The following is a 27,525-nucleotide window of genomic DNA, read 5'->3' as shown; positions in this document are numbered from 1 at the left end:
TTCTACCCTATCAAGCCCTTTCAGAATCTTGTATGTCTCAATTAGGTCACCTCTCATTCTTCTAAACACCAGGGATGTAAGGATTAGTAAGGAGCGCACCATCATCCTTAATGATTTCAGCCCCACTGTTGGCTACTGCCTCAGTTGTCCAGCGCTGTCTATTCTATCAGTGTGACAGCATGCAGACATTCCCGTCAGCCGCCGCTTAAGTGCTGCTGCCTCCGATTATGGGCCACCTTGTCCTGTAAGAGAGAGGGAAGTGTGTCAGTGAGTGTGGTGCAATATGTTTGGGTGATGTGCCTGTCATGGGTGAATAGCTGGCAGTGTGTGCAAACTGTGAGTTGTGGGTGTGCAGTTTGCAGCAATGTGTGAGGGTGGGGTGAGGCAATGAATGTTGGGTATGACTTGTGCTTGATAAAGATGTTGGTAGGAGATTAAATCGAGCACTGTGAGGCTAGTGATTCATTTGTAAGGATATGACATGTGAAAATGCGTTCACTGACTTTGACCAGTTGTGTGAAGTCATTGAACTATATGTGGACTGTAGCTCACCACCACCATCTCAAGGGCAATTAGGGTTGGACAATAAATGCTGGCCTAGCCAATGCCGCCCACATCTCATGACCGAATAAAAATAAAATCCAGGTCCTCGGGGCTAGACTCTGGCATTGATCATGGCAGCTGTCTGCTCCCATTGCCTTTGTAGTGTCTAACTGGAGGGTCACCCAGCACCCCCACCATGGATAGAGGACCTCGCTCCACCTGTCCACCACCTGCACTCAGGCTTCCAGTGCAGTGCTGCATCAGACAACCTTGGTCCACACCTATTGCCCTATTTCTATCCCTCTTTCTGCTCAGAGCCTCTTCTGTAAGCAATTTCAACCCTGCTAGAGCCAGGATGCACATCCCCTTTAAGAGGTGCAGGGTGGCTTTAATAGTGCAGGCTAGCTTTACTTGGTGCTAGCCTCATGTGAACCTGGTCTCTCTGCTGAGGTGTGCAACCACTCAGCAGTGTGCATAGTGCTGGGCTGCACACCATTATTGCTTAAATTAACAGGCAGCATAAAGTTTGTAATCCTCATGCCTGTTTTCAGGCCTTATCCAATTTCTCTCCCTTTCTCTCTATGTACCCTATCAGTTCCTTTTAAAATCTTATAAACCTCAATCAAATCACCCCTTAACCTTCTATATTACAGGGAATACAAACCTAGTTTATGTAATCTCTCCTTATAACCTAACCCTCGGAGCTCTGGTAACATTCTGGTGAATCTGTGCTGCATTCCTTCCAAAGCCAATGTATCCTTTCTAAGGGGCAATGCCAGAACTGGACACTGTACTCAAGATGTGGTCTAACCAGGGCTTTGTATAACTGTAGCCTCCATGTGGACATGGAGGCATCCTAGATCAAAGCACTGGCACATCCTGGATTATGTCATTGTTCGAGTCAAAGATCTAAGTGATGTCTGTATCACTTGATCCATGCAGGGAACTGGTGTCTGCTGGATAGACCATTGACTTGTTCACTCGGTGATGAACATTCACCTAGCACCAAGGCATTGCAAGACCCAAAAGTCCAAGAGGAAGAAGCAGTCCGACCGAAGAGAGGGCCATCTATAAACTAAGGTCAAATGAATAAAATCCCCTTCACTCACAGGATGGTGTCTCTCTTCTTAAGGATGACAATGCCATCCATCAACGCTGGAAAGAACATTTTTAACAAGTCATCAACCGAGAATCCACAGTGGCAGCTGATGCTCTTCAGGCTGTCCCCCAGTAACCTGCCGTAGAATCCATGGGTGAACCAGCATCAATGGGAGAGCTTAAACAAGCAATCAAAGGATGAAAAACAACAAAACCTGCAGCCCCGATGATATTCCAGCTGAGGTCTTCAAAGCTGGTGGACTTTTACTCACATCAAGACTCCATGCACTCATCCTACGGATTTGGGAGGAAAAATAACTCCCCCTCTGCCCCCACTGCCCTCACCAACTTCAGGAATGTGACAATTGTAACTATCTTCAAGAAGGGAAATAAATCATGCTGTGGAAACGATCGAGGTATTTCCCTCGTCCATCACAGGGAACATGCTGACACGCATTCTCCTGAATCACCCACTTCCCGTGGCTGAGGAAATCCTCCCAAAGACACAGTGTGGCTTTAGACCTTCCAGAGGAACCTCTGACATGGTCTTTGTTGCCTGACCAATCCAGGAAAAATGTCGAGAACAACGAGGCTCTGTGGATTGTGCTGCAAAGATTTGGATGTCCAATAAACTTCATCACAATCCTGCAATTGCTCCATGATGATATGATTGTAACTGTCTTGAGTGGGAGATCTGAAACATACACCTTCAAAATCCAGACCAGGGTCAAGCAAGACTGTGTGATAGCCTCCATACTATTTACAATCTACCTGACAGTAGCTATTCACCTCGCGAAAGACCAGCCTGGTGTGAGTATTAAATACCGCCTAGATGGAAAACTCTTTAACCTCAGTCGCCTCCGTGGCAAAAGTAAACTGACCGCCATAAATATACATGACCTGCAGTTTGCAGATGACTGCAGTGTTGTTGCCCACTCTGCACCAGATTTGCAAGCCGCTCTTGATCCCTTCAATTCTGCATACAAGAGACTCGGCCTGTCCTTGAATGTTGCCAAAACAAACCTCAGAAATCAACTCACACCTGGTCATGTCTGATACCTTGGCAGCCACCTCTCTCAAAAAGCCACCATTGATAAGTAGATCCAAGACCGGTCAGCTGCGCCAGCTCAGCCTTCTACAAACTACGGCAGCGAGTGTTTGACAACAAAGACCTCCACTAGTCAACAAAAGTCCTATTGTACAGTGCAGTTGTTGTCAACACACTTCTGTATTGCAGTGAGACCTGGACTGTATATCAGCGACACATAAGAACGCTGGAGAAATTCCATTTGCAATACCTCCACCATATCCCCCAGATTCAATGAGACGACTGTCGAACAAACGTTAACGTCCTTCTTGAAGCCAGCTCCACAAGCATTCAGCCAACTTCGATGGACTGGACACTGTGTCCGGATGGCCGAAAACCATCTCCCCCACCAGGTCCTGTTTTCTCAACTCTCAAATGGCCAGCATTCCAGGGGAGGACAAAGAAAACAGTTCAAAGACACTCTGAAGCTCTCTTTAAAGCGTGGCAGCATTGACAATGATGACTGGGAGGAGCGTGCAACCAATCGTTCAAAATGGCGACAACTTGACAATCAAGCTGCATCATGCTTTGAGTCCAAACGCCTTAATGATGAAGCAGAGCAGCGGCAGAGAAGGAAAGAAAAGGAAGCAAATCCTGCACTCCGAATCCCCCTACCTCGTGGGACATCCTGCCCCACGTGCCCAAAGACCTGTGGGTCGAAAATCGGCATGTTCAGTCACCTGAAGACCCGTGGCAGAAACTCACGACCTTGACTAGATGTCATCCTCGAATCGAGGGACAGACGACGACAACCACGATAACTGTAGCAAATCCTTCTCCCCTTTATATTCTAGCCAATCAGATATAAAGGCTAAGATTCTAGTCACCTTTTTGATTTTGTTTTTGTAGCTGACTACTATATTTTAGTAATCTGTCTACATGGATCCCTAAATCTATTTGGACTTCCACTTTCCTAGCTTGTCACCATCAGAAATACTCAGATCTTTCCTTTTTTGGTCCAAAATAAATGACCTCACACTTACCTGCAATGCAATCCATCTGCCATTGTTTTACCCACTTACTCAACCTGTCAATGTCTCTTTGTAGTTTCATGCTCCAATTTGAACTGCTTTAGTATGCACCAATCTCTGTGTCAGCAGCAAGCTTGCATATATGGCTCTTTATATGTGGCTCTCTATCTAAGTCATTAATAAATATAGTGAATAGTTGAGGCCCCAACACAGATCCTCGTGGACATCACTGGTCACTTCCTTCCAATTCAAGTGCAGACCCATTATCCCTACTCTCTATCTTCTACTACCTAACTAATTTCTGAAACAGGTCAATAATTTGTCTGCAATTCCATGAGCTTTCATTTTAGCTAACCGTTACTTAAGTGGAACCTTATTGAATGCCTTCTGGAAGTCCATATAAACTACATCCATAAATAGTTCACTATCACATAAAACCCCAAGTCCGATAGCTGTGCAAGTGAATCATTTTGTGGTTGAATTCTTAGGAGCTGATGTGTGGGTGGGACAGTGGAGATCCCACAGCAGGATACTCATTAGCTTGTACCCTGTGAATCTGTAAAGAAAGACTTGCAGGTGTATAACACTTTTCACAACTGTGGGACTCCCAAAGTGCTGTTGAAGTGTAATCACTGTTGTAATGTAGGAACCTTGGTAGCTAATTTATGATGTTGATTGAGGAACAAATATCGACACCGGGTACAACTTCCCTGCTCTTCAAAATAATGCCATGGGATCTTTTATGTCCACCTGAGGGGGTAGATAGGTTTAATATCTCATCCAAAAGTGCAGCACTTCCTCACTGGAATGTCAGGCTTGATTTTTGTGTATAAGGTCCTGGAGTGGAACTTACACCCATAATCTTCTGATTTAGAGGTAAGTGTGCTATGAAATGAGCCACAGCTGACAAATAATTGTGCCGCTGCAGTCACAGAGAGGTTGCTTCAGCTACCTAGTGGCCATACAGGAAAGAACAGCAGGTCCTAAAAACTTTTGCAAAGTTTTTAGCCTCTTTTATCAGGCAGACTTACTTATGCGAGGCAATTTGTCCAAAGGAAATTTGAGCAATGTGATTCCAAACCAGCACCTTGTTGAATTGTGTTGAGACCATCACATGCAAAATGTGTAAGAGTGATTGGTGCCGGGGGGTGTGGGGAGGTAACATATATATATATATTGTGTCACATAGAATTTTCCAGCTGGAGAATCTTGTCAGCATTGTTCTAAATAGTTTACCTGAGCAACACATGAAGCCATTTCTGTCCTACACCTGACCATTTCTCTCCTGCTTCTTGCAGGGAAACATTGGGCTGCATTTTAAGAGTCCACCGCCGAAGTAGGCAGCGGATGTTAAAAAAAAAAGTGCCCCGCCCACATGGGCACCATGGCACAGAGGCACCGCAATTTCAAACACCATTGGGGGGGCTGGGAAAAAGCATTCAAACATCATGAAATTATGTTTTGGTGCAATGTGATTTACCTGCCCCTTTAATTTTTAAATATCTATGAAGGTTTGTAAGCCATTTAAAAATGGTGCCATTGTTCGCAAAGCCCTTCGTCACCACTTAGCTAATGTCAAATTACTCCTGTTAAGAGTATCTTTACTAAATAACAAATGTGCCTTACAAGTAATGCATCTACTCCGGTTTGCATTTCTTTTGCTGATATACACAAAATCACAATTCCTTTTTTCTTATTACAAGGAGCGATGCTCTCCTTTTTGGCCATGCATTTCGCAGTTCCAGAGTGATGAGTTGTTTATTGAAGTACATTCAAATTCTGTTTCTCAATATAATGTTTGATGTCAATATAATTATTGCCTGCTTGCTTTTTCTTTGTCTTTATAAAGAGAAATTGCTGCTCCATGTTTTCAGACTCCAGTGTCTCCTCAAGACGGAATTGTTATTTTCACTTTGTGTCACTTTGCTATTTCATTATGTTGTAAATAACTGTCATTTGTTGTGGTGAATTCCTTACTTTATTCTGGCTCCTAGCTATTTGGAACCACAGATTCCAGCATATTTTTAGTTGCAAATATTGATTTTTTAGAAAAATAACCCATGCAGCAGCAATTTAATGAAAGGCTGTGGGTGTCAAATAAGTGTATTGGTTGTTGATATAATAGAGACACAGGTTTTAATGGGGGATGTTGGGGGAAAAGGGGAGTTAAAATCTGGGCTTTGGAGTCAGTTTGCATTTTCACATAAACTTTTATTCTGTACTGCTGGATGACTGAATGTTTGCACTTTTTTGTTCTGTGACGGTACAAAGCACTGATGTTATATATAATGTTTCATTTGCATCAGTTTTAGTTCCTTTTTAGCATTACTTTAGTTATGAAAGCTAATCCCGACAACTGGTTCCACTGTTTGTTAAAGATAATGGAAATATGTCAAATGTTGTCACAAAACTTCAGCCAAAATGACCTAAAACTGGTCTTTAATTTTCTTACAGTGAAGAAAGAACTCCACTAAGGGACTTCAAAGGTAACTTCATGGCACTACTGATACTTCTGGCTTTTTTATGTATATTTGAATCTGTTGTATGTTTTGTGTGTGGCCTGGCAGGACTACAAAGTATTAAAGCCTAGAAAAATATGTCAATATGGAAATGCTGAAAATCGGAAGTACTTTCTGTGAAAATTACTTTCCCTGCTGTTCTCTTAAAAGATCACAGTACTTTCTCCCTGTTCAGAGATATCCCCAACTTGGTCAGTATTTTAGATCACAAAGAGTCCATTCTTTTGGGTCTTCTTTCCCAAGCTTCTATGGTGGCATATGCTTTAGGAGTGGCCCACTGGCATCCCAGATTGATACTATTGAAATTAATGGGATCTGGCACTCTGGGCCGGTCTGTGGACCAATGTAGATCTGCACATTCTGTGACATTGCTCACAAGTCATCTAGATTCTGGAGCATGTTTAATGTTTAGCTATGAAGATAACTCTGTAAGATTTAAGGTAGTTATGGAAAAGGAAAAAGATGGGTCAGAAATAAAGGTATTGAATTGGGGGAAGGCCGATTTCAATATGATAAAACAGGATCTGGCCAAAGTGGACTGGGAGTAGCTACTTGTAGGAAAGTCTACATCAGACCAGTGGGAGTCATTCACAAAGGAAATAGTGACAGTTCAGGGCCAACATGTTCCCGTAAAGGTGAAGGGTAGGACCAACAAGTCCAGGGAACCCTGGATTGTAAGGGATATAGAGGATTGGATAAGGAAATAAAAGGAGGCTTAGGGCAGATTCAGAAAGCTGAAAACAGCGGAGGCCCTAGAGGAGTATAGAAAGTGTAGGGGGGTACTTAAAAAAGTAATTAGGAGAGCGAAGAGGTGGCATGAAAAAACACTGGCGGACAAGATAAAGGAAAATCCCAAGGCATTTTATAAGTATGTTAAGGACAAGAGGATAACCAGGGAAAGAGTAGGGCCCATTTGGGACCAAAGTGGCAATCTGTGTGTGGAGCTGGAGGACATAGGTGAGGTTTTGAATGATTACTTTTCATCTGTGTTCACTATGGAGAAGGACGATGGAGGTGTGGAGATCAGGGACGAGGATTGTGATATACTTGAACAAATTAGCATTGAAAGGGAGGAGGTATTAGTGGTTTTAGCGGGCTTAAAAGTGGATAAATCCCCAGGCCCAGATGAGATGTATCCCAGGCTGCTATGTGAGGCAAGGGAGGAGATTGCAGGGCTCTGACACAAATTTTCAAATCCTCTCAGGCCACAGGAGAAGTGCCATAGATCACTGAAAGCAGCAGCACAGGTAGATAAGGTGGTTAAGAAGGCATATGGGACACTTGCCTTTTTAGCTGAGGCATAGAATATAAGAGCAGGGAGGTTATGATGGAGCTGTATAAAATGCTAGTAAGGCCACAGTTGGAGTACTGTGTACAGTTCTGGTCGCCACACTATAGGAAGGATGTGATTGCACTGGAAAGAGTGCAGAGGAGATTCACCAGGATGTTGCTTGGGCTGGAGCATTTCAGCTATGAAGAGAGATTGGATAGGCTAGGGTTGATTTCCTTAGAGCAGAGAAGGCTGAGGAGGGACATGATTGAGGTATACAAAATTATGAGGGGGCATAGATAGGTTATATAGGAAGAAACCGTTTCCCTTAGTGGAGGGGTCAATAACCAGGGGGCGTAGATTTAAGGTAAGGGGCAGGAGGTTTGGAGGGGATTTGAGGAAAATATTTTTCACCCAGAGGGTGGTTGCAATCTGGAACACACTGCCTGAAGGGGTGGTAGAGGCTGGTACCCTCGCAACATTTAAGAAGTATTTAGATGAGCACTTGAAATGCCATAGCATACAAGGCTAAGGGCCAAGTACTGTAAAATGGGATTAGAATAGATAGGTGCTTGATGGCAGTCACAGACATGATGGGCCGAAGGGCCTGTTTCTGTGCTGCATGACTCTATGCAGCTTGGTTAAATAAGTTTGGCCCTTTAAGTACCACTGCTGACGTATGGCCTGCTGGAAAATGGTCTAAATAGACAAATCCAGGTAATTTTTATAGCTTATCAGCTCCTGCGATCAATTTGCAGGCACCTGCCAATGTCTTTTCTGTATTAGAAGTGCTGTATAAGTGCACATTGTTGTTAGTTGCTAAGATGTGTAGCTTTTTGTTTTTAACTGACAGGATATCAAATCCCTGCAGTAGTAGGCACTTCAGCAGCAATAACTTGCAGATGTGGAGGCACTGTTCAGGCACAGTTCAGTATGACCCATCAAGGATCTCCAGAATGGTTGTTGTCTGCTGTTCCCTCCATAACATCAAGCTGCAGAGAGGAGTGAAACTGCAGGAAGAGGAAGATGCAGAATGATTGGCATCCTCCTCCAAAGAGGAGCCAGATGTGGCCATGGTGCCTGCAGTTGCTCACCTGGCTGCCCGAGAAGTCAGCTGCGGCCTAACTCAGGCACACTTCAGCGAATCTAAGTGCATGCAGGCATCTGACAGTGCCATCAGAAATCCCGCCCCTGCCATCAAATACAATTCATTCCAACAATCATAAATTCAACCTTTACCTTTGCACCCTTTCCTTCTATAAAATCTTATATCATTCACCCGAATGTCCAGGTGATCAGGATGCAACATAGTGGAGGCCAGGAGAATAAGGAGTTCAAATAAAATGTTTCATTCATTGAAATAAACATTAACATAACATCATATACATTTCTATGAACACCCAAGTAAATGCCCTATGCAATTAATAAATATTTCTTATCCGTTTCCTATTACACCTGGTGCAACTCCTGTTGCCTCATCAGAGCTAGGGGAAGGCTGTGCATTCCATTGCTCTAACAGCTGACAGTGGCCAATGCCCTCTGGGTTTTGGAGCCTGAGAAGGTCCTGCCAAACACCTGTCCCTGTACAGAAACAGGGTCATGGGGCAGGAGGCAGCGTGTGGGGCTCAGTCTGGGAATGGGGGCATTGTAAGGAATGAGAAATGGGAATGTCTTGAGAAGAGTCCCCACTGCCATGTGCCCTTTCATTTTCTTTCTCCATCCAGCATCTACGACCAGCTAAGCAGAGCTTGGAGTGTCCTGCAGTCTCCGAAGGGGACTCTCCAATGCTGTCCCTGTCTCCAGCACCAGCTCCTGGTCACATATGATAGGTGCCGCATCATGTGACAGCCTAACTATCTCTACTGCAGTGCCCATCAAGGTGTGTGTATCTGCACTGGTAGAGGGTGCGCATAATTCATGAGACAGTGCATCCTCAGAGTGCTCGCTCTCCTCTGAGGACTGCTCATCAGCTCCTCTCACCTTTGAAGGATCTGTGGCAGATCAAAGACATGAGTTAATGTTGACACGGGGAAAGGATTTAGACGCAACATTATGCACATCGTGACATTTCAGTTAATGGTGACATCAATTCAAATTAAGTGACTGTTAGCGCCAAGTGGCAGTGTGAAATCTAATGCTGTCACCAGATCTGGGCCACCCTATCTCTCCATCACTGATGCCTAAAGTCTGTGCCACCCTGCCATACAGCATTGAAACAGGGCCTTTTCGCCCACCGAGTCGGTGCCGACCAACAACCACCCATTTATACGAACCCTACAGTAATCCCATATTCCCTACCACCAACCTACACTAGGGGCAATTTACAACGGCCAATTTACCTATCACAGTCTTTGGCTGTGGGAGGAAACTGGAGCACCCGGCATAAACCCACACGGTCACAGGGAGAACTTGCAAACTCCGCACAGGCAGTACCCAGAGTTGAACCCAGGTCCCTGGAGCTGTGAGACTGTGGTGCTAACCACTGCGCCACTGTGCTCTCTTCTTCTGTAGTGAGAAAAAGCAGAGATGAGTGAGAAGTGGAATGTGTACTGAGGATGGAATGAGAATATTTGTGGTGGGTGACTGTGAAGGGTGCAGGATGGCAATAGGATGAGGGTGAATGTGAGTGTTGGCTGTTAAAATAGAGATTTGAGGCGGTGCCTGAAGAGAAAGGAATGTGTGGAACTGTTGGGTGTGTCGGGCAGAGGAGTGCTGTACAGGAGAATGCTAGAGAAGTCAAAAAGTGATGGATGCTACCTGAAAGTGGTATGACACTCACCTTTCATGACCTAATGAGGCCATTAAACCTTTTCCGACACAGGATGGGTGCAAGCAGTAGAGACAGCTTAACAGATGGTCTCAGGCATAGCGACAAAGAAGCCCATGAGCTCCTTGCACATTTTGTTGGAGGTGAGGGTGGAGGGGGACTGGGGAGAGGGGTTTAAGATGGTTGGTAATGGAGAAGATGGAAGCCATACCAGGGCTATCAACTGGGATGGAAAAGAATGAAGTTTTTGCAGGGGCTCAGGCATCAAATATGAATGTAAGGGAATGGCTGAACAAAATCAATAGCTACAGAAATATCATGGCAAATCGAGGGACATAAACTAGACAGTTGGGATTCAGAAAGTGCAGTTGTAAGTAACTTGGGAGAATTTGTTGCAAAGACAGACAGAAAAGGAAGTTGAATTGGAAGGGATAGAATGATGTGGGATGTAAGTATGTGGTCAGAGGCGGCCTTATCTGTGAAAGAAAGTAAATGAGTAGAGAGATCACAGGAAATGGCAAGATCGAGGGGATAGCCATAAAAAGGACTAGGAGATTATATGGAGGGAGAAGTTTAGGGAGGACAGGAAGGCAGATATCTCAGTGTGAAACTTGATAAGGACCACACTGTCACCTCAGTGGTTTGAACAGGTCAGATGGTAGAAAGTTTGATCTTGTGGGAAGATCTCAAGAAGAAGCAAGCTGTTGCCACTTATCAGCCAAGTTTCAGTCAAAGTCAGGATCATCCACAAGAAGGTCACGGTTGGCAAGGGCCTTCATGAGTGAACAGACATTCTGGAAGGGAAAAAAGAGCAACCACTGATCAACTGGCAGAGTTCAAGGCATCAGTGGTGAGTGGGGTGAATGGTACGGGAAGAAGGTCGGTGAGGTTAATGTCCAGCAGGCACAATTGGCAGGGAACTCGGCAAGCAAGGAGGGTAGAATAGTTTGGGTTTCTGCTTGTGGGAAGTAGCATTATATTAGGGAATATAATTCATTTCAGAGGTTTGCAGGAGATGTGGACTGCAATTACGCAGACTTACCTGCATAGCTTTACCAGAATATTATTTTGGCTAGCAAGGAGAACGGGCAATCTACTTACATAGATTAATGGACCCTTTTATTGTTTTGGGGATCTTACATATCGTAGTGTATCCTCTTAATTGCTTTTGCTATGTCACCCATTACTGTTCTTTCCATTGCACAGAAGAAAATCCTGATAATGTTGAAAACTCAGAGTCAGGTCAGTGATGTTCCATATTTCATATTCTTGCTGCCATCAGTCTAATATCATTATTTCTCACTCATACTACACAGAAATAAACAATGCTTGCACTCACTGGTGTAAGCTTCATTGACAGATGTTTTCATTTTGAGTGTTGTGACATAATTTTTTTCTCTTTTTTATTCACTTGTTTATTTGATATCTGACAATCTTTGAATTGCTCATCTTGGAATACCTGCCACAAATTCCTCTTGCTTTTCCACGTGTTTATCAGCCTAAAAAACTTTGGGGCCCAAAATTCTAATTGTACCCTGGGTAGAAAATGGGTGGATTGCCCGACAGGCTTCCACCCGAAGACCAGGAACCATGACAAGATTTTGGGGGAGTGTGGAAGAAGGCGAATCATCCACCCACACCAGCATAGCACCATTGAGTTTCCTGACTGCTGTTCCCTTATCAACATGAGCTACATACCCTGACTATGCATATAATTCTGCCTGATAATTTGAGGAGGGATCTTGCCTTTGGACATTGGTGGATTTAGGGCCCACCAGAATTTTGATTCCTTTACCTGAAAAGCAGTTTAAAAAATATTCTGTAGTTTCCTTTTTCATGTTCAAGGTTCTGATGATGAAGGTTCTGCAGAATCAGAGAAGAATGAATCTGGTAAGCTGTGACTCTTCCTTTGCTTCACGTACTTACATACACTTATCAACAGTTTTCAATATTCAAGTTAGTGAATTTAGTGGTACTGTGTATAAAACAGGTCCATTTATTTCAACGTAAAAATCTGATCAGATAATGTTCACATAGAATGGCTGCTAATTAACATTTATAACACTTATTTTATGATACTGGAATAAAACATACACAGACTTGTGCAAAACAACTGAAACTACTGGAATTTCTTAACTGAATCAGCTTTATTATTATTGCAAACAGTTTAAGTAATCCTTGAAATAATACAGTTTTTCATTTAAGGATGTATTTTGTGGTTGTTATTATCCTGTTCCATGATAGAAATGTTAATTTTCATTTCATTTCTGCGTAACATTCTAAATGTCGTTGGATAAGAACCTGGAGATTCTGACTCATCTGAGGGAGAGTTAGGTAATGTACATATGCTTTACATTGCTCCATAATTTTGTACATTATTTTTTTCACTGAGTAAAACTGTAACAATTCCCATAACTATTGCTAATATTTAATTGCATATGAACATGTGATTCTTTGAATTAATTCTTCCTTCTTAGATCCTGTGACTTATTTTTTATTGATTATAAAAGTTAAGCATTAACATGCGATACCTTTGTTGTTCAGACACTGATGAAACAACTGCTGGAGATGGCAAGCCAAATGATAATGCAGGTATTAACTATATAAAAAACATATCCTTCATTTATCACAGTGTTTCTGTAAGGTAAGAATTGTATCATTAAAGATAATTTGTACCAAAGCATGAGTATTGATCGTTAAATGATTATTACGCACATAGGACATGAATATTCACCACTTTGATAGCAGTAGTATAGTACTAAACATTTACCCAATGGCTGTAAAAATCTTATCCTTCAGATGAGAAAGCCTCATCTGCATATTCTGTTGGTTCAGATGAGCATTAAACATCCCGTGGCTTTAAGTGAAGAAGAGTGGGGTGCTCTTTGCATAGACAACTACTGGGAGAATGATGGGGATGTGTCCCCACTTGCTCCTTAGTTTGCTTTGCATGGATTTGCCTCACCTCCAATCCAAATTCCAGAATTGACTCTGATGTTTCCCCCAGCTACTGCTTTTTATTTGTGGTTATGGCTCTGATCTCCTGAAACTCTAGCCAACACTCTTCCCGCAACCCACACCATCAAATACGTATAACCTGGACATTTATACCACTGCAAAAGGCTGCCGCATACACCTACAGCCACAGCCCTTCAATGTTGTTCATTCTATATAAAGATTTCTTAAACGTTTCTGAGAGATGTGATAATATGCTTATCAAATGCACATCTTTCTTTTTTAAATGTGTTGTTGGGTGTTAGCCACTGTATATTGTTGGCTGTTTAAATGTCATTAGTAAGGTATTTAAACACCTTTGTCCTTTCTATAGTGTGATATCAGTACTACACTAAATGGTAAAATACAATGGATTTGAATCTCCACAAGGGTTCTCCTGATCATCCACCGTAACTTTGGTGGAAGTTCCATGGAAACTCTGCAGAAACGGTGCAAACACTGCTTGCTGTTTCTTTGGGATGTCCATGGATCTTCCACTGAAGTTACAGCACACAAAGGGGAAAACTGCTGCAGAAATTCAACTTTTAAAAAATTTGTTCTTGGGACATGAGCATCGCAGGCAAGGCCAGCATTCATTGCCCATCCCTAATTGCCCTTGAGAAGGTGGTGATGAGCTGCCTTCTTGAACTGCTGCAGTCCATGTGGTGTAAGTACAGCCACAGTGCTGTGAGGGAGGGAGTTCCTGGATTTTGACCCAATTACAGTGAAAGAACGGTGATATAGTTCCAAGACCAGATGGTGTGTGACTTGGAGGGACACTTGGATGGTGGTGTTGCCATGCATCTTCTGCGTTTGTCCTTCTAGGTGGTAGAGGTTGCGTTTATGGAAGGTGCTGTTGAAGGAGCCTTGGCGAGTTGCTGCAGTGCATCTTGTAGATGGTCCACACTTCTGCCACTCCAATGTTGCTGTTGACATTGCGTTCACTTTTTAAAATAACTTCAATTGATTATTCTATGACAGCTCCGTGACAAATTTAATTAAATAACTCTGGAATAAAAATCTAGCATCAGTAATGATGAACATGAAACTACCGGATTGTTGTAAAAACTCATCTGGTTCACTAATGTCCTTCAGGGAAGGAAATATGCTGTCCTGACCCAGTCTGGCTTACATGACTGCAGATCCACAGCAATGTGGTTGACTCTTAACTGCCCTCTGAAATGGCTGAGCAAGACACTCAGTTGTATTCAAGAAGGCAGCTCACCAACACCTTCTCAAGGACAAGATTATGCTGTTCAATTTAATGAATGTGTTACTGAAATCATCCTTTTGAATATTGTTTTAACTACAGAACAAGCCACAGAAGGCCCCTACTTGCGAAGTCCAGCACCAGGTAATTGCAGATTTCACTTACCTGCATTGAAGCCTACAAGTTAAATGTGAGAAATGTGCATAACCGTAGAAGCCCACTGTCATTAACACTAAATTAAAATAAAAGGCCATTAAAAAGCATGAAATTGCAGCTTTTTGAAATATGTGGCTGCATGTGAGCTTCTTTTTGGATTTACCCACAACCTTGTCATTTCGTCACAGAAATATTTAGCAGCCAAATACTTTGACTAATGGTAAGCTACGTCTTCTTCTTCTTCTCTCTTTGGCCTCCTTGTCTCGAGAGACAATGAGTAAGCGCCTGGAAGTGGTCAGTGGTTTGTGAAGCAGCATCTGGAGTGGCTATAAAGGCCAATTCTAGAATGACAAACTCTTCCACAGGCGCTGCAGATAAAATTGGTTGTCGGGGCTGTTACACAGTTGGCTCTCTCCTTGCACTTCTGTCTTTTTTCCTGCCAACAGCTAAGTCTCTTCGACTCGCCACTCTTTAGCCCCGCCTTTATGGCTGTCTGCCAACTCTGGCGATCACTGGCAACTGACTCCCACAACTTGTGATCAATGTCACAGGACTTCATGTCGCATTTGCAGACGTCTTTAAAGTGGAGACATGGGCGGTCTGATACCAGTGACGAGCTCGCCGTACAATGTGTCCTTGGGGATCCTGCCATCTTCCATGTGGCTCACATGGCCAAACCATCTCCGGCGCCGCTGGCTTAGTAGGGTGTATATGCTGGGGATGTTGGCTGCCTCGAGGACTTCTGCATTGGAGATACGGTCCTACCACCCGATGCCAAGGATTCTCCAGAGGCAGCGAAGATGGAATGAATTGAGGCGTCGCTCTTGGCTGACATACGTTGTCCAGGCCTCGCTGCTGTAGAGCAAAGTACTGAGGACCCAGGCTTAATACAGTCAGACTTTTCTGTTCCGTGTCAGTGCGCCATTTTCCCACACTCTCTTGGCCAGTCTGGACATTGCAGCGGACGCCTTTCCCATGCACTTGTTGATTTCTGCATTGAGAGACAGATTACTGGTGATAGTTGAGCCTAGGTAGGTGAACTCTTGAACTACTTCCAGAGCGTGGTCGCCGATATTGATGGATAGAGCATTTCTGACATCCTGTCCCATGATGTTCGTTTTCTTGAGGCTGATGGTTAGGCCAAATTCGTTGCAGGCAGCCACAATCCTGTCGTTGTGTCTCTGCAGAGACTCTTTGTGGGATGTTAATGCAGCATCGTCAGCAAAAAGGAGTACTTATAACCTAATTAACCTCAGTCACATCTATTTTTAGCTTTTTTCTTCTCTCTTTTGAGTGCAGGAAGTCCATGTTAGGGCAAGTGCATTTGATGCATAGAACTGTACATGTGGAGGCTGGGAAATCACAAGCTGCTCAACTCACCTACTCTCTGTTTGCTCTGCAATTTAAATGCATGACCTGGTTTTCTGCTGGTGGTGCTCTCAATTGCATAGCATGATTTTAAATATTGGATGATGGGGAAACCCTTTGATTTTCTTGGCTTGCAGTGTGCTCAGCTTGCTCATTTTAAATAGGCATGACAAGTTCTTGCATGTTAAGAACAGATCCATTCAACTTGTACTGTTAATTTATTTTTACTGCCACATAGTTGCAAGCTTAGGGAATTGCTTTCGAGGCTTTACTCAGCGGATTTAATGAAAGAATGAAGAAGAAAGGGATTTGCATGGAAAATTTTTATAACGCAATCTAACTATATAACACATGTTCATTTACTGACACAGGATGAGGTGCATTATGAGAACATACTGAATTTGCTCTTTAATCTTGCAATGTATGTAGACTACTTTCCTTTACCACATAACTACTCATACTTCAGAAAATTTGGAAAGTGAACTTCAGGAAGCACCATTGCATTGCTTAAGGATTTGGACCTTGCAACACTTTTGTTTGAAGCCACGTTGCTGCCTGAACAAGAAAATTTGTAAGAGTCACTTGATTCTATCCAAATGCTGTCCATTGTCATGCTCTGACTGTGTAGGTACTCATTAGCCACACCTGTGCAGTTGTGTAGGAAAGCTTTTCTGCCCTTGAACAATGGGAGGCCTTCAAAGAGGGGATGAATCGGATACAGAGTAGACAATTCGCATAAATGCTGGCCTAGCCAGTGACACCCACATCCCATGAAAGAATTTTTAAAAAATGAGGGGGAAAGGAAGGGCACCAAAAGCTAGAGCTTCCTAGATGAATCAAAATATAGAAGTCGAAATGAGACAGAAAAATGAGCCCAATGACAATTGCAAGGTTAATACGGTAAAGAACCAAGCTGAACATACAGAGGAGACCTAAAAAGGGGAATAATATGAGTATGGGAATAGATTAGTGGCTAATACAAAAGGAAATCGAAAAGTCTTTTGTCAACACAGAAATAGTAAAAGGGTAGTCAAAGGAAGGATGGGTCCAATTGGAACCAAAAAGGAGCTGGGGAGACAGAGGGATAGCTGAGGTACTAAATGAGCACTTGGGATGTGTCTTCACCAGAGAAGAGGATGCTGTCAATGTAGCAATAAAGGAAGAGGCAGTAACGATATTGGATAGGATGTAAATAGATAAAGAAGTTATACTTAAAGAGCTATCACTCCTCACAAGTCACCTGGTCTGGATGGTTTTCCAAGTTACTGAGGGAAGTAAGGGTGGAAATTGCAGAGGCGCGAGTCACAATTTTTCATCCTCCTTGAATATGCAGGTAGTTGCAGAGGCCCTGTTTAAAACAAGGCAGAGGGATGAATCCAGCAACTACATGCCAGCTAGTCTAATGCTGGTGGTGGGGAAAGTTGAAGAGACAATAATCCAGAACAAAATTAATTGGTATTTGTATAAGTATGGATGAATAAATGAAAGTCAGCATGGATTTGTTAAAGGAAAATCATGTTTGACTAACTTGATCTAGTTTGTTGATAAAATAATGGTGTGGGTGAATGAGGTTAGTTGTGTATATGGACTTCAAAAAGCATTTGATGAAGTACTACATAATAGATTTGTTGGTAATATTGTAGCCCTTGGGATTAAAAGGATAGTGGCAGTATGGATACAAACCTCAGTAAGGGACAGAAAACAGAGTAGTGGTGAATGGCTGTTTTTCAAACTGGAGGGAAGTATACAGTATCTCCGTAGAACTGAAGTCCCTCATCCCTGATACCGTTCTAGTAAATCTCCTCTGCACTCTCTCCAAGGCCTTAACTTCCTTCCTCAAGTGTGGTGCCCAGAATTGTACGCTATACTCCAGCTGAAGCCTAACCAGTGTTTTATAAAGGTTAAGGCATCACTTCCTTTCTTTTGTTCTGTATTCCTCTATTTATAAAGCCAAGAATTCTATATGCTTTTTTAACAGCCTTCTCAATTTGTACTGCTACAAGGGAAGTGTACAATGATGTTGGTATTAGGCCCATTGTACTGGCCGTTAGTTTACAGGGCACAATTTCAAAGTTTACAGATGATACAAAACTTGGAAATGTGATAAACAATAAGAACACAGGAACACAAGAAATAGGAACAGGAGTAGACCATTTGGCCCATCGAGCCTGCTTCGCCATTCAAAACGATCATGGCTGATCTTAGGATTCAACTCCATTTTCCTGCCTGCTTGCCATATCCCTTGATTCCTTGGGAGACCAAAGGTCTGTCTATCCCAGCCTTAAATATATTCAAGGATGGAGCATCCACAACCCTCTGGAATAGATAATTCCAAAGATTCACAACTCTTTGAGTAAAGTAATTTCTCTTCATCTCAGTCCTAAATGATCGGCCCCTTATCCAGAGACTGTCCCCCCAAGTTATCGATTTCCCTACCACCTCCCTCCTCGCTTCCAGTATGCAGAGTGAGACCCCTGTGATTTCCTCCCCCTCACTCCTCCCTTCCAGAATGCAGAGTGAGACCCCTGAGTATCAGAACTCAGAATCGGAAATAATCTCTCAGCTTCTACCCTATCCAGTCCCTTCAGAATCTTATATGTTTCCATGAGATCACCTCTTAATCTTCTAAACTCCAGAGAATACAGGCCCATTTTACTTAGCTCTTATCATAGGACAACCCCCTCATCCCAGGGACCAATCTCGTGAATCTTCGCTGCACTGCCTCCAATGCAAGTATATCCTTTCCTAAATGTGGAGACCAAAACTACACACAGTGGGATGAATTTTACCAGCCCCTCGACGTTGCGGGTCGCAGTGCGAGGGCCGGTAAAATTCTGCGGGGAGAGGCCCGCCCCGACCCGCGACGTCGAGAAGGATCCGCCGCAAATTACAGGCGGTGGGGGGACCTCGGTGTGGCCCCCCCCACTCCTTGGCAGTGGCACCCCAATTACTATATTCGAAACGGTACTTACCTCTGCAGATTATGCAGCCTGCCACCTCTCGATGCACACTTCCGGATTTCACTTTGAACGGGTGGCTGTCACGTGCCGTCCCGTTCTCAAACAGAAAAGCCGGCAGGTCATCAGAGGCAGAAGGTTGCGCTACAGAAGGTAAGTTCTGATACTGAGGGGTCTCACTCTGCATACTGGAAGCGAGGAGGGAGGCAGTCTGGGATTACTGGAGGGAAAGCTCTGCAAGCATGAAGGGAGGTACTGTGTACCCTCCCTCCATAAACAGTGTACCCACTGCATTTGTTTGTGTTTGCGCAGGAGAAATGGCACTCTGGTCACCCAGTGTGTGGCCAGGGTGCCAGAAAGGGTAGGAGCGTTAACGTTTTATGAATGGTGGGGGCAATCAATGCAGCTGGGATGATCTTGATGTAGTCATGCTGTGCCACTCTGAGCGTTAGCCAAGATGGGCAATGCCGTGCCATGCCACATAGTGAATCCATGTTAGCACCTGATGTACCCATCAACAACAATCCGTGCCTTGTTAGAAACCTTCCAATAAATGAAGGATACAACTTTATCTATCACGTAGAAATGGCTCATCCTACAGTGTGTGATCCGCTTTTCCTGAGGATCCATATGCACTGGGGCAAAATCAACAGGCAGGTGCGGTGCATGTAGAGGCCCCCCAGTCGTGAGCTCCAGCCCCTAAGGGGAGATCGCCATTACAGTCGCCGTGCATTTACAGGCCCCAAATGACATGCCATTGGATATCAGAGCACCAGTTTCAGAGGTGATTGCAGATGTAGAGAGGGTGGTGACACGTCTCTGTGCCCTGCTCAACGATGACCTGCAACCCATGGACTTCGGTCAACATCCTATGCCTGCAGTCCTAATAGTGGCAGCGGCTCTTAAGCTTGATGCCTATGCAGCATTTCAGGGGCCCACCTGAGACTGTTGTGGGGTCACACAGTCAGCGGTGCACCGCTGCATCAGGGAGGACACCGGTGCCCTGCACCGGATTGCCAGTGAGTATGTCCGCTTCAGGACCGACATTCACAGCCAGGCCCAGAGGGCCATCGGTCTCGGCACCATTGCCGGAGAACAATAGTCCTCAGGGTCCATAGACTGCACCCATGTGGCCATCAGGCTTCCCGCCGGGCTACCACCTGCAGAAGTTGCAATTAAAGGAATCCTCCCAATCTAGATGCAGCTGGTATTTGATCACCAGAGATGTTTCATGCAAATCTGTGACCGCTTCTCAGGCAGCTGCCATGACACTGGTCCTGCTCCAGTCCCAGCTGCCACAGCTGTTCACTGAACTGGCTCAGATGGAGGGGTGGCTTCTTAGAGACAAGGGCTACAACTGCTCGAGTGCATGTGGAGTGCTCTAACCAGATTGTGACCCACACTCTAAGGCCGGACAGATACCCACCAAGGTGACAGTATCTGCTCTGGTGGAAGGTACATTAGTGTCATGTGACGCTGCTTCCTTGGAGTCTGGCTCTTCCTCCAAGGTGGTGGATGGCATGCATGCAGCCAGATTAGACTAAATTCTCTTCCTTCAGTTTAAATGGCTGAGAGCTCTTTTAGTTGCTAACGCCAGCTGTCTGACTGTGTTCTCTTAGAACAGACTGTCTTCAACTAAAAAGCCAGTTCCAAAAATAATTGCAGCATTGTATATCTGGTCCTGGGTCCCTGAATGGCTGTTGCCAGGTAACCAGGATGCATTCTCTGAAGCTGGTTGGTTCCCTCTCCATATGGTTGTATCCAACGGCAACCGAATTGCATTTTCCCTAACTCCTAAGGCTTGCTGGCTCTTAAAGCAGTACGGCTCCTTTTCCACCCTTAAAGACACACCACATATTCCCCGGAGAAAAAAACTACAGGACCATGACAATTCTTACAACTGAAGTGCATAACTTCACACTTCCCTACATTACTCCATCTGCCGTCTTGTCGCCCACTCACTTAACCTGCCTATATCTCTTTTTAACCTCTCTGTGTCCTCCACACAGCTTATCTTTCTACCTACCTTTGTATCATCAGCAAACTTTGATACATTTCTCTGTCTCTACATCTAAGTTATTAATATAGATTGTAAATAGCTAAGGTCCCAGCACTGATCCTTGCGGCCCTCCCCTAATAACTGCCTGCCAACTTGAAAATGCCCCATTTATGCCCACTTGTTGCTTTCTGTCTGTTAACCAATCATCTATCCATGCTAATATATTACCCCCAACTCCATGAGCCCTTATCTTGCCAATTAAACTTTTGTGTGGCACCTTGTCAAATGCCTTTTGGAAATCCAAGTATACTACATCTACCGGTTTCCCCTTTATCTACCCTACTAGTTACATCCTCAAAAAATTCTAATAAATGTGTCAAACAGGATTTCCCTTTAGTCAAACCATGTTGACTTGTTCTAATCATACTGTGCTTTTCTAAGTGCATTGTTAAGACTTCCTTAATAATAGATTCCAGCATTTTCCCAACACCTGATGTTAGGCTAACTAGCCTGCAGTTCCCTGTTTTCTCTCTCCCTCCTTTCTTGAAAAGCAGTGTAACATTTGCCAACTTCCAATTTGATGGGACTGTTGCCGAATCTAAGGAAGATTGGAAAATAATAGCAATACATCCACTATCTCTGCAGCTATCTCTTTTAGAACCCTTGGGTGTAGGCTATCAGGTCCTGGAGATTTGTCAGATCTTAGTCCCTTAAGTTTCTCCACAACTTTTTCTCTGCTGATATGAATTTTCTTAATTTCCTCACTCTTTTCATCCTCTAGGTTACCGTCTATTTCTGGCATGGAATTTATGTCCTCTACTGTGAAGACAGACACAAAATATTTGTTCAATGCCTCTGCCATTTCCTCATTCCCCATGATAATTTCTCCTGTCTCTGCTTCTAAGGCACCAACTTTTACTTTAGCTACTCTCTTCCTTTTGATATACCTATAAAAGCTCTTACAATCTGCTTTTATGGCTGAATTTTATGAATGTGGCGCAAATCGCAGCGGCACACTTTGAAGTTGGCGGTCCACCCGTGATATAGAAAGGTTTAATTTTCCCTCCCCCACCCCCCCCCCCCCCACCAAAAACAGTGCTTTGTGAGTCCTGACCTTTCACCCAAACTTAAAGACCTTTGCACTTCAACCCCTTCCCACCATCTCCTCAGCCAATGGAATCAGTTTTTTCCGCTCCCCCGCGACTTGAAAATTACTCTCCTCTGCTCTCCCCACCAGTGTCTCACCTCGGTTCCCCAAATGGCCACTGGTCAGAATGTCACCATGGGACGGCCGCCCGGTCCAGGTATGTTCATTAACATGCATTTGAATTAATTTTATTCTACAAATTATGGCTCTGCTGTCAGTAAAATCCGATGGGGCTTTCACAGTGTCGGGGGTCGAGGCGGGCCTCTCCCAGAAGAATTTTCCTGGCCCCCCTGCCACGACCCCCGACGCCGGAGGGCTAATAAAATTCAGCCCTGTATTACTGGCTAGTTTAGTCTCATTCTATTTTTTCTTTTTTTTATCAACTTTTTGGTGGCCCTTTGCTGGTTTCTAAAACACTCCCAGTCCTCAGACTTGCTACTTTTTTTTGCAACATTGTAAGCTTTTTCTTTTAATCTAATACTATCCTTAACTTCCTGAGTGAGCCACACTTGGGTCTTGGCTGAGTTTTTGTTTTTCAAAGGAATATATTTTTGTTGAACATTTCGAGTTGTTTCTTCAAAGGTTTCCCACTGTTCATTTACTACCATACCTTTTAGTCTATTTGCCCTATTTACCTTAGCCAGTTCTCCCCTCATGCCTATGTATTTGGCTTTGTTTACGATTCTTGTTTGTGATTGGAACATTTCACTTTTAAACTTAACATGGAATTCAATGGTATTATGATCAGTGTTTCCCAGTGTATCTTTTATTATGACATTGCTAATTGATCCTGCTTCATTACACAATACTATACCTAAGATAGCTTTATCCCTCGTTGGCTCCACAACATATTGTGCCCAGAAACTGTCCCAAAAACATTCTACAAACTCATCTTCCAGATCACTCCTGCCAATTTCATTGTCCCAGTCTATATGAAGATTAAATTCCCCCACAATTATTACATTGCCTTTGTTACAAGTTCCAATAATTTCTTGTTTAATGCTTTTTCCAACAGTATAGCTACTGTTAGCAGGCCTATAAACTACTCCCACCAGTGTTTTCTGATTCTTGCTATTCCTTATTTACACCCAAACTGATTCTACTTCATGATCTTCTGAGGCCAGATCCTTCCTCACTAATGTCCTTATGCCATCCTTTACTATCAGGGCTACCCCTCCTCCTTTGCTAATCTGTCTGTCTTTCCAAAATATTGTGTGCCCTGGAATATTTATTTCCAAACCTTGATCACCGTGTAACTATGGCCGGAATTTTACGCCACCCCAGCGAGCCGGATGGTGGCGGGGGGTGGGGGAGTGGCATAAAATTGAGCAGGAGGCTCTGGGAGGCCTTCCCGACCCACTTCCGCCTCCGTCCCACTTTATGTGGGCCAGGGGATGGGGGTGGGTGAGAAACGGGCCGCCCACCCACCCAGGCCAATCAAGGCCCTTAAGTGGCCACTTAACAGCCACTTAAGGGCCTTCACCCACCTCCACGGGGATTTTACCCCTATCAAGCGGGCATCCGGGAGACGTGAAAGGCCTCCCAGTGAAACCTGACGGCCTCTCAGCGGACCGGGGAGGGGGGAGCTGGACAAATGGGCACAGGGTAGCTGATTGAGGGCCGCCCCTTCTTCCCCAACCACCCCCAGGACCCGAGACGCCATCCCTTCCCCCCAAACTACCATCCTTGCCTCACCAGGCCATGACCAATTAGCCCAGCGAGGCAGCCCTAACTTACCTGGACTCCTGGCTCCATGTCCTCGGTTGGGCTGCAATCCCAGCAGTGGCCACAGCTCCCGGTGGTGCTGCTGGGAGAAAGAGTTGCCAGCCCGATAATTGGCTGGCAGCTCAAAGAGGCGGGACTTCCTCCCTCAAGCGGGTGGAAGTCCCGCATCGGAACAATTAAAGCCCAGGGACCCGTAAAATGCGGGTCGGATCCCCAGGCCGGGCGGATGCGGGTTCACCATCGACTTTTAGGTCGGTGGCCAGCTCCTGTCCACTGGACATAAAATCCAGCCCCATGTCTCTGTAATGGCTATATCATGTACCTCTATTTGTGCCACTAGTTCATGTATCTTATTGCAGATGCTTCGTGCATTCAGATATAGAATCTTTAATAAGGCGGATAGTAATACATCAGGAAAATATAGACAGACTGGTGAAGTGAGCAGACACATGGCAAATGAAATTTAACATAGAGCAGTGTGAAGTGACATATTTTGGTAGGAAGTATGAGGAGAGGCAATATGAGCTAAACGATACAATTTTAAAGGGGGCAAAGGAACAGAGAGACCTGGAAGTGTATGTACACAAATTGTTGAAGGTATCAGGACAAGTTGAGAAGGCTGTTTAAAAAAAAAATAGAATCCTTGGCTTTATAAATAGAGGAATCAAGAACAAAAGCCAGCAAGTGAAGCTAAATCTTTATAAAACACTGATTAGGCTTCAGCTGGAGTATTGTGCACGATTCTGGGCACCACACTTTAGGAAGGATGTCAAAGCCTTGGCGAGGGTGCAAAGGAGATTTACTAGAATGGTACAAAGAATGAAGGATTTCTGTTCTATGGAGAGACTGGAGAAGCTGAGGTTGTTCTCCTCAGAGCAGCGAAGGTTAAGAGGAGATGTGATAGAGGTGTTCAAAATCATGAATAGTTTTGATAGAATAAGTAAGGATAAAATGTTTTCAGTGGCAGAAGAGTTGATAACAAGAGGACACAGATTTAAGGTGATTGCCAAAAGAACCAGAGGCGACATGAGGCTTCATTTTTACACAAGAGTTGTTGTGATCTGGAATACGCTGCCTGAAAAGATAGTGGAAACAAATTCAAGAGTAGCATTCAAAAGAGAATTCGATAAATACTTGAAGAGAAAAAAATTGCAGGGCTATGGGGAATGAGCCAGGGAGTGGGATTAATTGGATGGCTCTACCAAAGAACATGCACGATAGGCTGAATGGCCTCCTTCTGTGCTGTATCATTCAGTGATCCACTGCAGTCTATCATGGAGCATATAACAACTCCAGCAGTATCAGCAGCAGATCCTAAGCCTATCTGGAATGCTTAAACTGTTGCTACAAAAATTTCCAATATACCTTATCAGGAATTAGCACAAGGAGGTAAAGGATCACCTGAATCCCAGGTGGCAGTCACTGAAATACAGTAGCAGCCAGCGCACTTATTCCTTCTCCAAGAAAATCAGGTTAGAATTTAGAAATCACACATAATGCATCAGCACTAAGGGAAAAATAGTAGCAAAACACATTAACATCACTCGCACAGGGGACAAAGTAGATTAATAATTGATCATGCTGTACTTGAACTTTCAAGTTTTTTTTCAGACTGTATAAAAGCTAGCAGCACAACAATGAATGGGCATTGATGTGAGTTGAAGAATTGTTAATGACAGTGTTGCTGAAGGGGCTTGGACCAGCTTTCTCAAGGCTACACAGTTAAAGGGTTTTATTAAAGGACCAGTAAGGACTTAGCTGACTATCTCTTGCATGAGCACCTGGGAATCGCCTGTGTAGTAGGGAAGTGCCTGACAAGTGAGATCATGGGGGGAGCTTTACGCTCTCCCCCGCGGCGCGTTTGAAGGTGGGGAGAGCATAAAATCAGGTGTGATGGTGGCAGAGCGAGTTCTTGCCACCATTTCACCTCTGCCAAAAGTTAGCCCGGGGTGGGAAGGCCCTCCTTAACTGGCCAATTAACCTCCAATTAAGTTGGATTCACAATTAGCTGTGTGGTGGGTGGCCCTGTTGCTGCACAGGAAGCACGCCACAGGCTGCTTCCTGGCTTGGTGGGGGGTCTTCATTAAAACACACTTTGTGGCTGAATGAGGGACTGTGGGGGGGCGGGGGGCGCTGAGGCCCACCACACCCACCCCCCCCCCCGCCGCCTTAGCCACCTCCCCACTCAACAAGAGCCCTCCTGTCCTGCCTGACTCCAGCAATGTTCCTCGGCCTCCAGGACGGTCACCACCGGTTGCAGGCATGACCTCTGCTGTGGCGCTACAGCTACCAGCCTCTGACGTCAGAGTCCTAGATCCTGTGGAAGGCCTGCCTCTGTCCACTTAAGTGCCTGATTGACACTAAATTCAGTGGGCCTTCTGGCAAAGAGGAGACATGGGGATCTCAACGTTGATTTTTCCAGACATTGAGACCCCTGCTGCCAGAATAAAACTCCTCCCATGTCAGAACAGAATGGAGACAATTGAGCTTTGCAACTTATTGAGCCTGGGACTAATCGGTGGTGTTAAGAGGTACAAAGTGGAAATTTTATGCTGTGAGACATGCTTTTCTCACTCTTATATTAGCAAAAAATAATATTAAAGGCTACAATCTTTTTTCCAGGAGACTGCAGCACTGAAGATACAACAACAATAAATCCACCAGACTCAGGTCACTTTATTTGCATATTGATTAACAGTTAACGATGCCTAGAACCTTTTTAAAATTCTCTTAAGAAAGCTGCTCATTGTTTTTAATTGGTGCTAGTGGGGATCAGAAGTGCCACATTGTAATGTGATCTTTTAGATGTACTGTATTTACAATTAATACATTTATTTTCACAATTTAATATATTAAAACAGAGAACATATTAACCGAGTATGCTATTTAGATTTTAAAATACTTCACTTTGTATCTATAATGCATGCCTCTTATAGTAGCCAGAGCACTGTGATATTGATGTGCTTATATCTTAAATGGTTAAAAAAAAAAGTTTATGGTTTTCTTTTTGCTGCATGCAGACAACAGTTTGAATTGTTTTCACTGTCTTCTTCAATGACATCTTTTGTATGTGTGTACGTGCGGTGGGGTAGGTGGGAGTGGGGAGGTGGTGAGGTTTATGAGCATTACCCACAGATTACCGTGCTCTCATTTGGACATGTGTGCTACGGTTTTTTACACCAAGAATATTGGATGAATGAGAGTAACTACAAGTAAATAATCTTAGCAAAGGATTCATAACACATTGCTGTTTTTCCACCTCTACGTAATATTCAACAGTGGAAGACTGGATAGTGCAGTGTATGAAAGCACTGTCCTTTAACCTCTGAGACACAGGTCTGATTCTAATCAATGATCTGGAAATGGCAGATTTAAATAATTTCCTATCCAGTTTTTCCCCTTATCTCTTTTGAAGTTGACAACAACAACAGAAATAGATTCTTTTGAAGATGACAGATAGTTTTCTTTCTTTATGAGCATTGTGTAACATGATTAATTACTGTTTCAAATGTCCTTTTCATGCCTTCTTAAGTGTCATTTTTCATGAGTAAGTTTGGACATTGTGTGTTGGTAGTCTGTTCAATTATGGGAACATAGGCAGGTGAGCTGGAACCTGCATTTGACAGTATGATATATCAATTTAAGCATTTATTAAAAACAAATACCTGCCATTGAGGAATGGCATCAAGCTATCTCCATTTTACTAGCTGTTAA

General features: G+C 43.9%; 1 protein-coding gene across 2 annotated transcripts in view; it reads left to right on the top strand.

Annotated features, from left to right (window-relative positions):
* The window catches only part of si:dkeyp-97b10.3 (uncharacterized), a 180,150-nt gene that overhangs the window by 99,303 nt on the left and 53,322 nt on the right, over window positions 1–27,525 (top strand). Inside the window, exons 2-8 of one of the 2 annotated variants that reach the window (XM_068041447.1) lie at window positions 6,154–6,185; window positions 11,462–11,497; window positions 12,101–12,145; window positions 12,554–12,589; window positions 12,800–12,847; window positions 14,562–14,603; window positions 26,434–26,481. In XM_068041447.1, coding sequence (XP_067897548.1) covers window positions 6,154–6,185; window positions 11,462–11,497; window positions 12,101–12,145; window positions 12,554–12,589; window positions 12,800–12,847; window positions 14,562–14,603; window positions 26,434–26,481 — 287 coding nt within the window. The remainder of the gene's footprint in view (window positions 1–6,153; window positions 6,186–11,461; window positions 11,498–12,100; window positions 12,146–12,553; window positions 12,590–12,799; window positions 12,848–14,561; window positions 14,604–26,433; window positions 26,482–27,525) is intronic. The other variant, XM_068041449.1, reaches the window with a different exon arrangement.

Source organism: Heterodontus francisci, chromosome 11 (genome assembly GCF_036365525.1).
Source record: "Heterodontus francisci isolate sHetFra1 chromosome 11, sHetFra1.hap1, whole genome shotgun sequence".
Lineage (NCBI taxonomy): Eukaryota > Metazoa > Chordata > Chondrichthyes > Heterodontiformes > Heterodontidae > Heterodontus > Heterodontus francisci.
The sequence above is the reverse complement of the archived record's forward strand: the minus strand, read 5'-3'. Positions and strand labels throughout refer to the sequence as shown.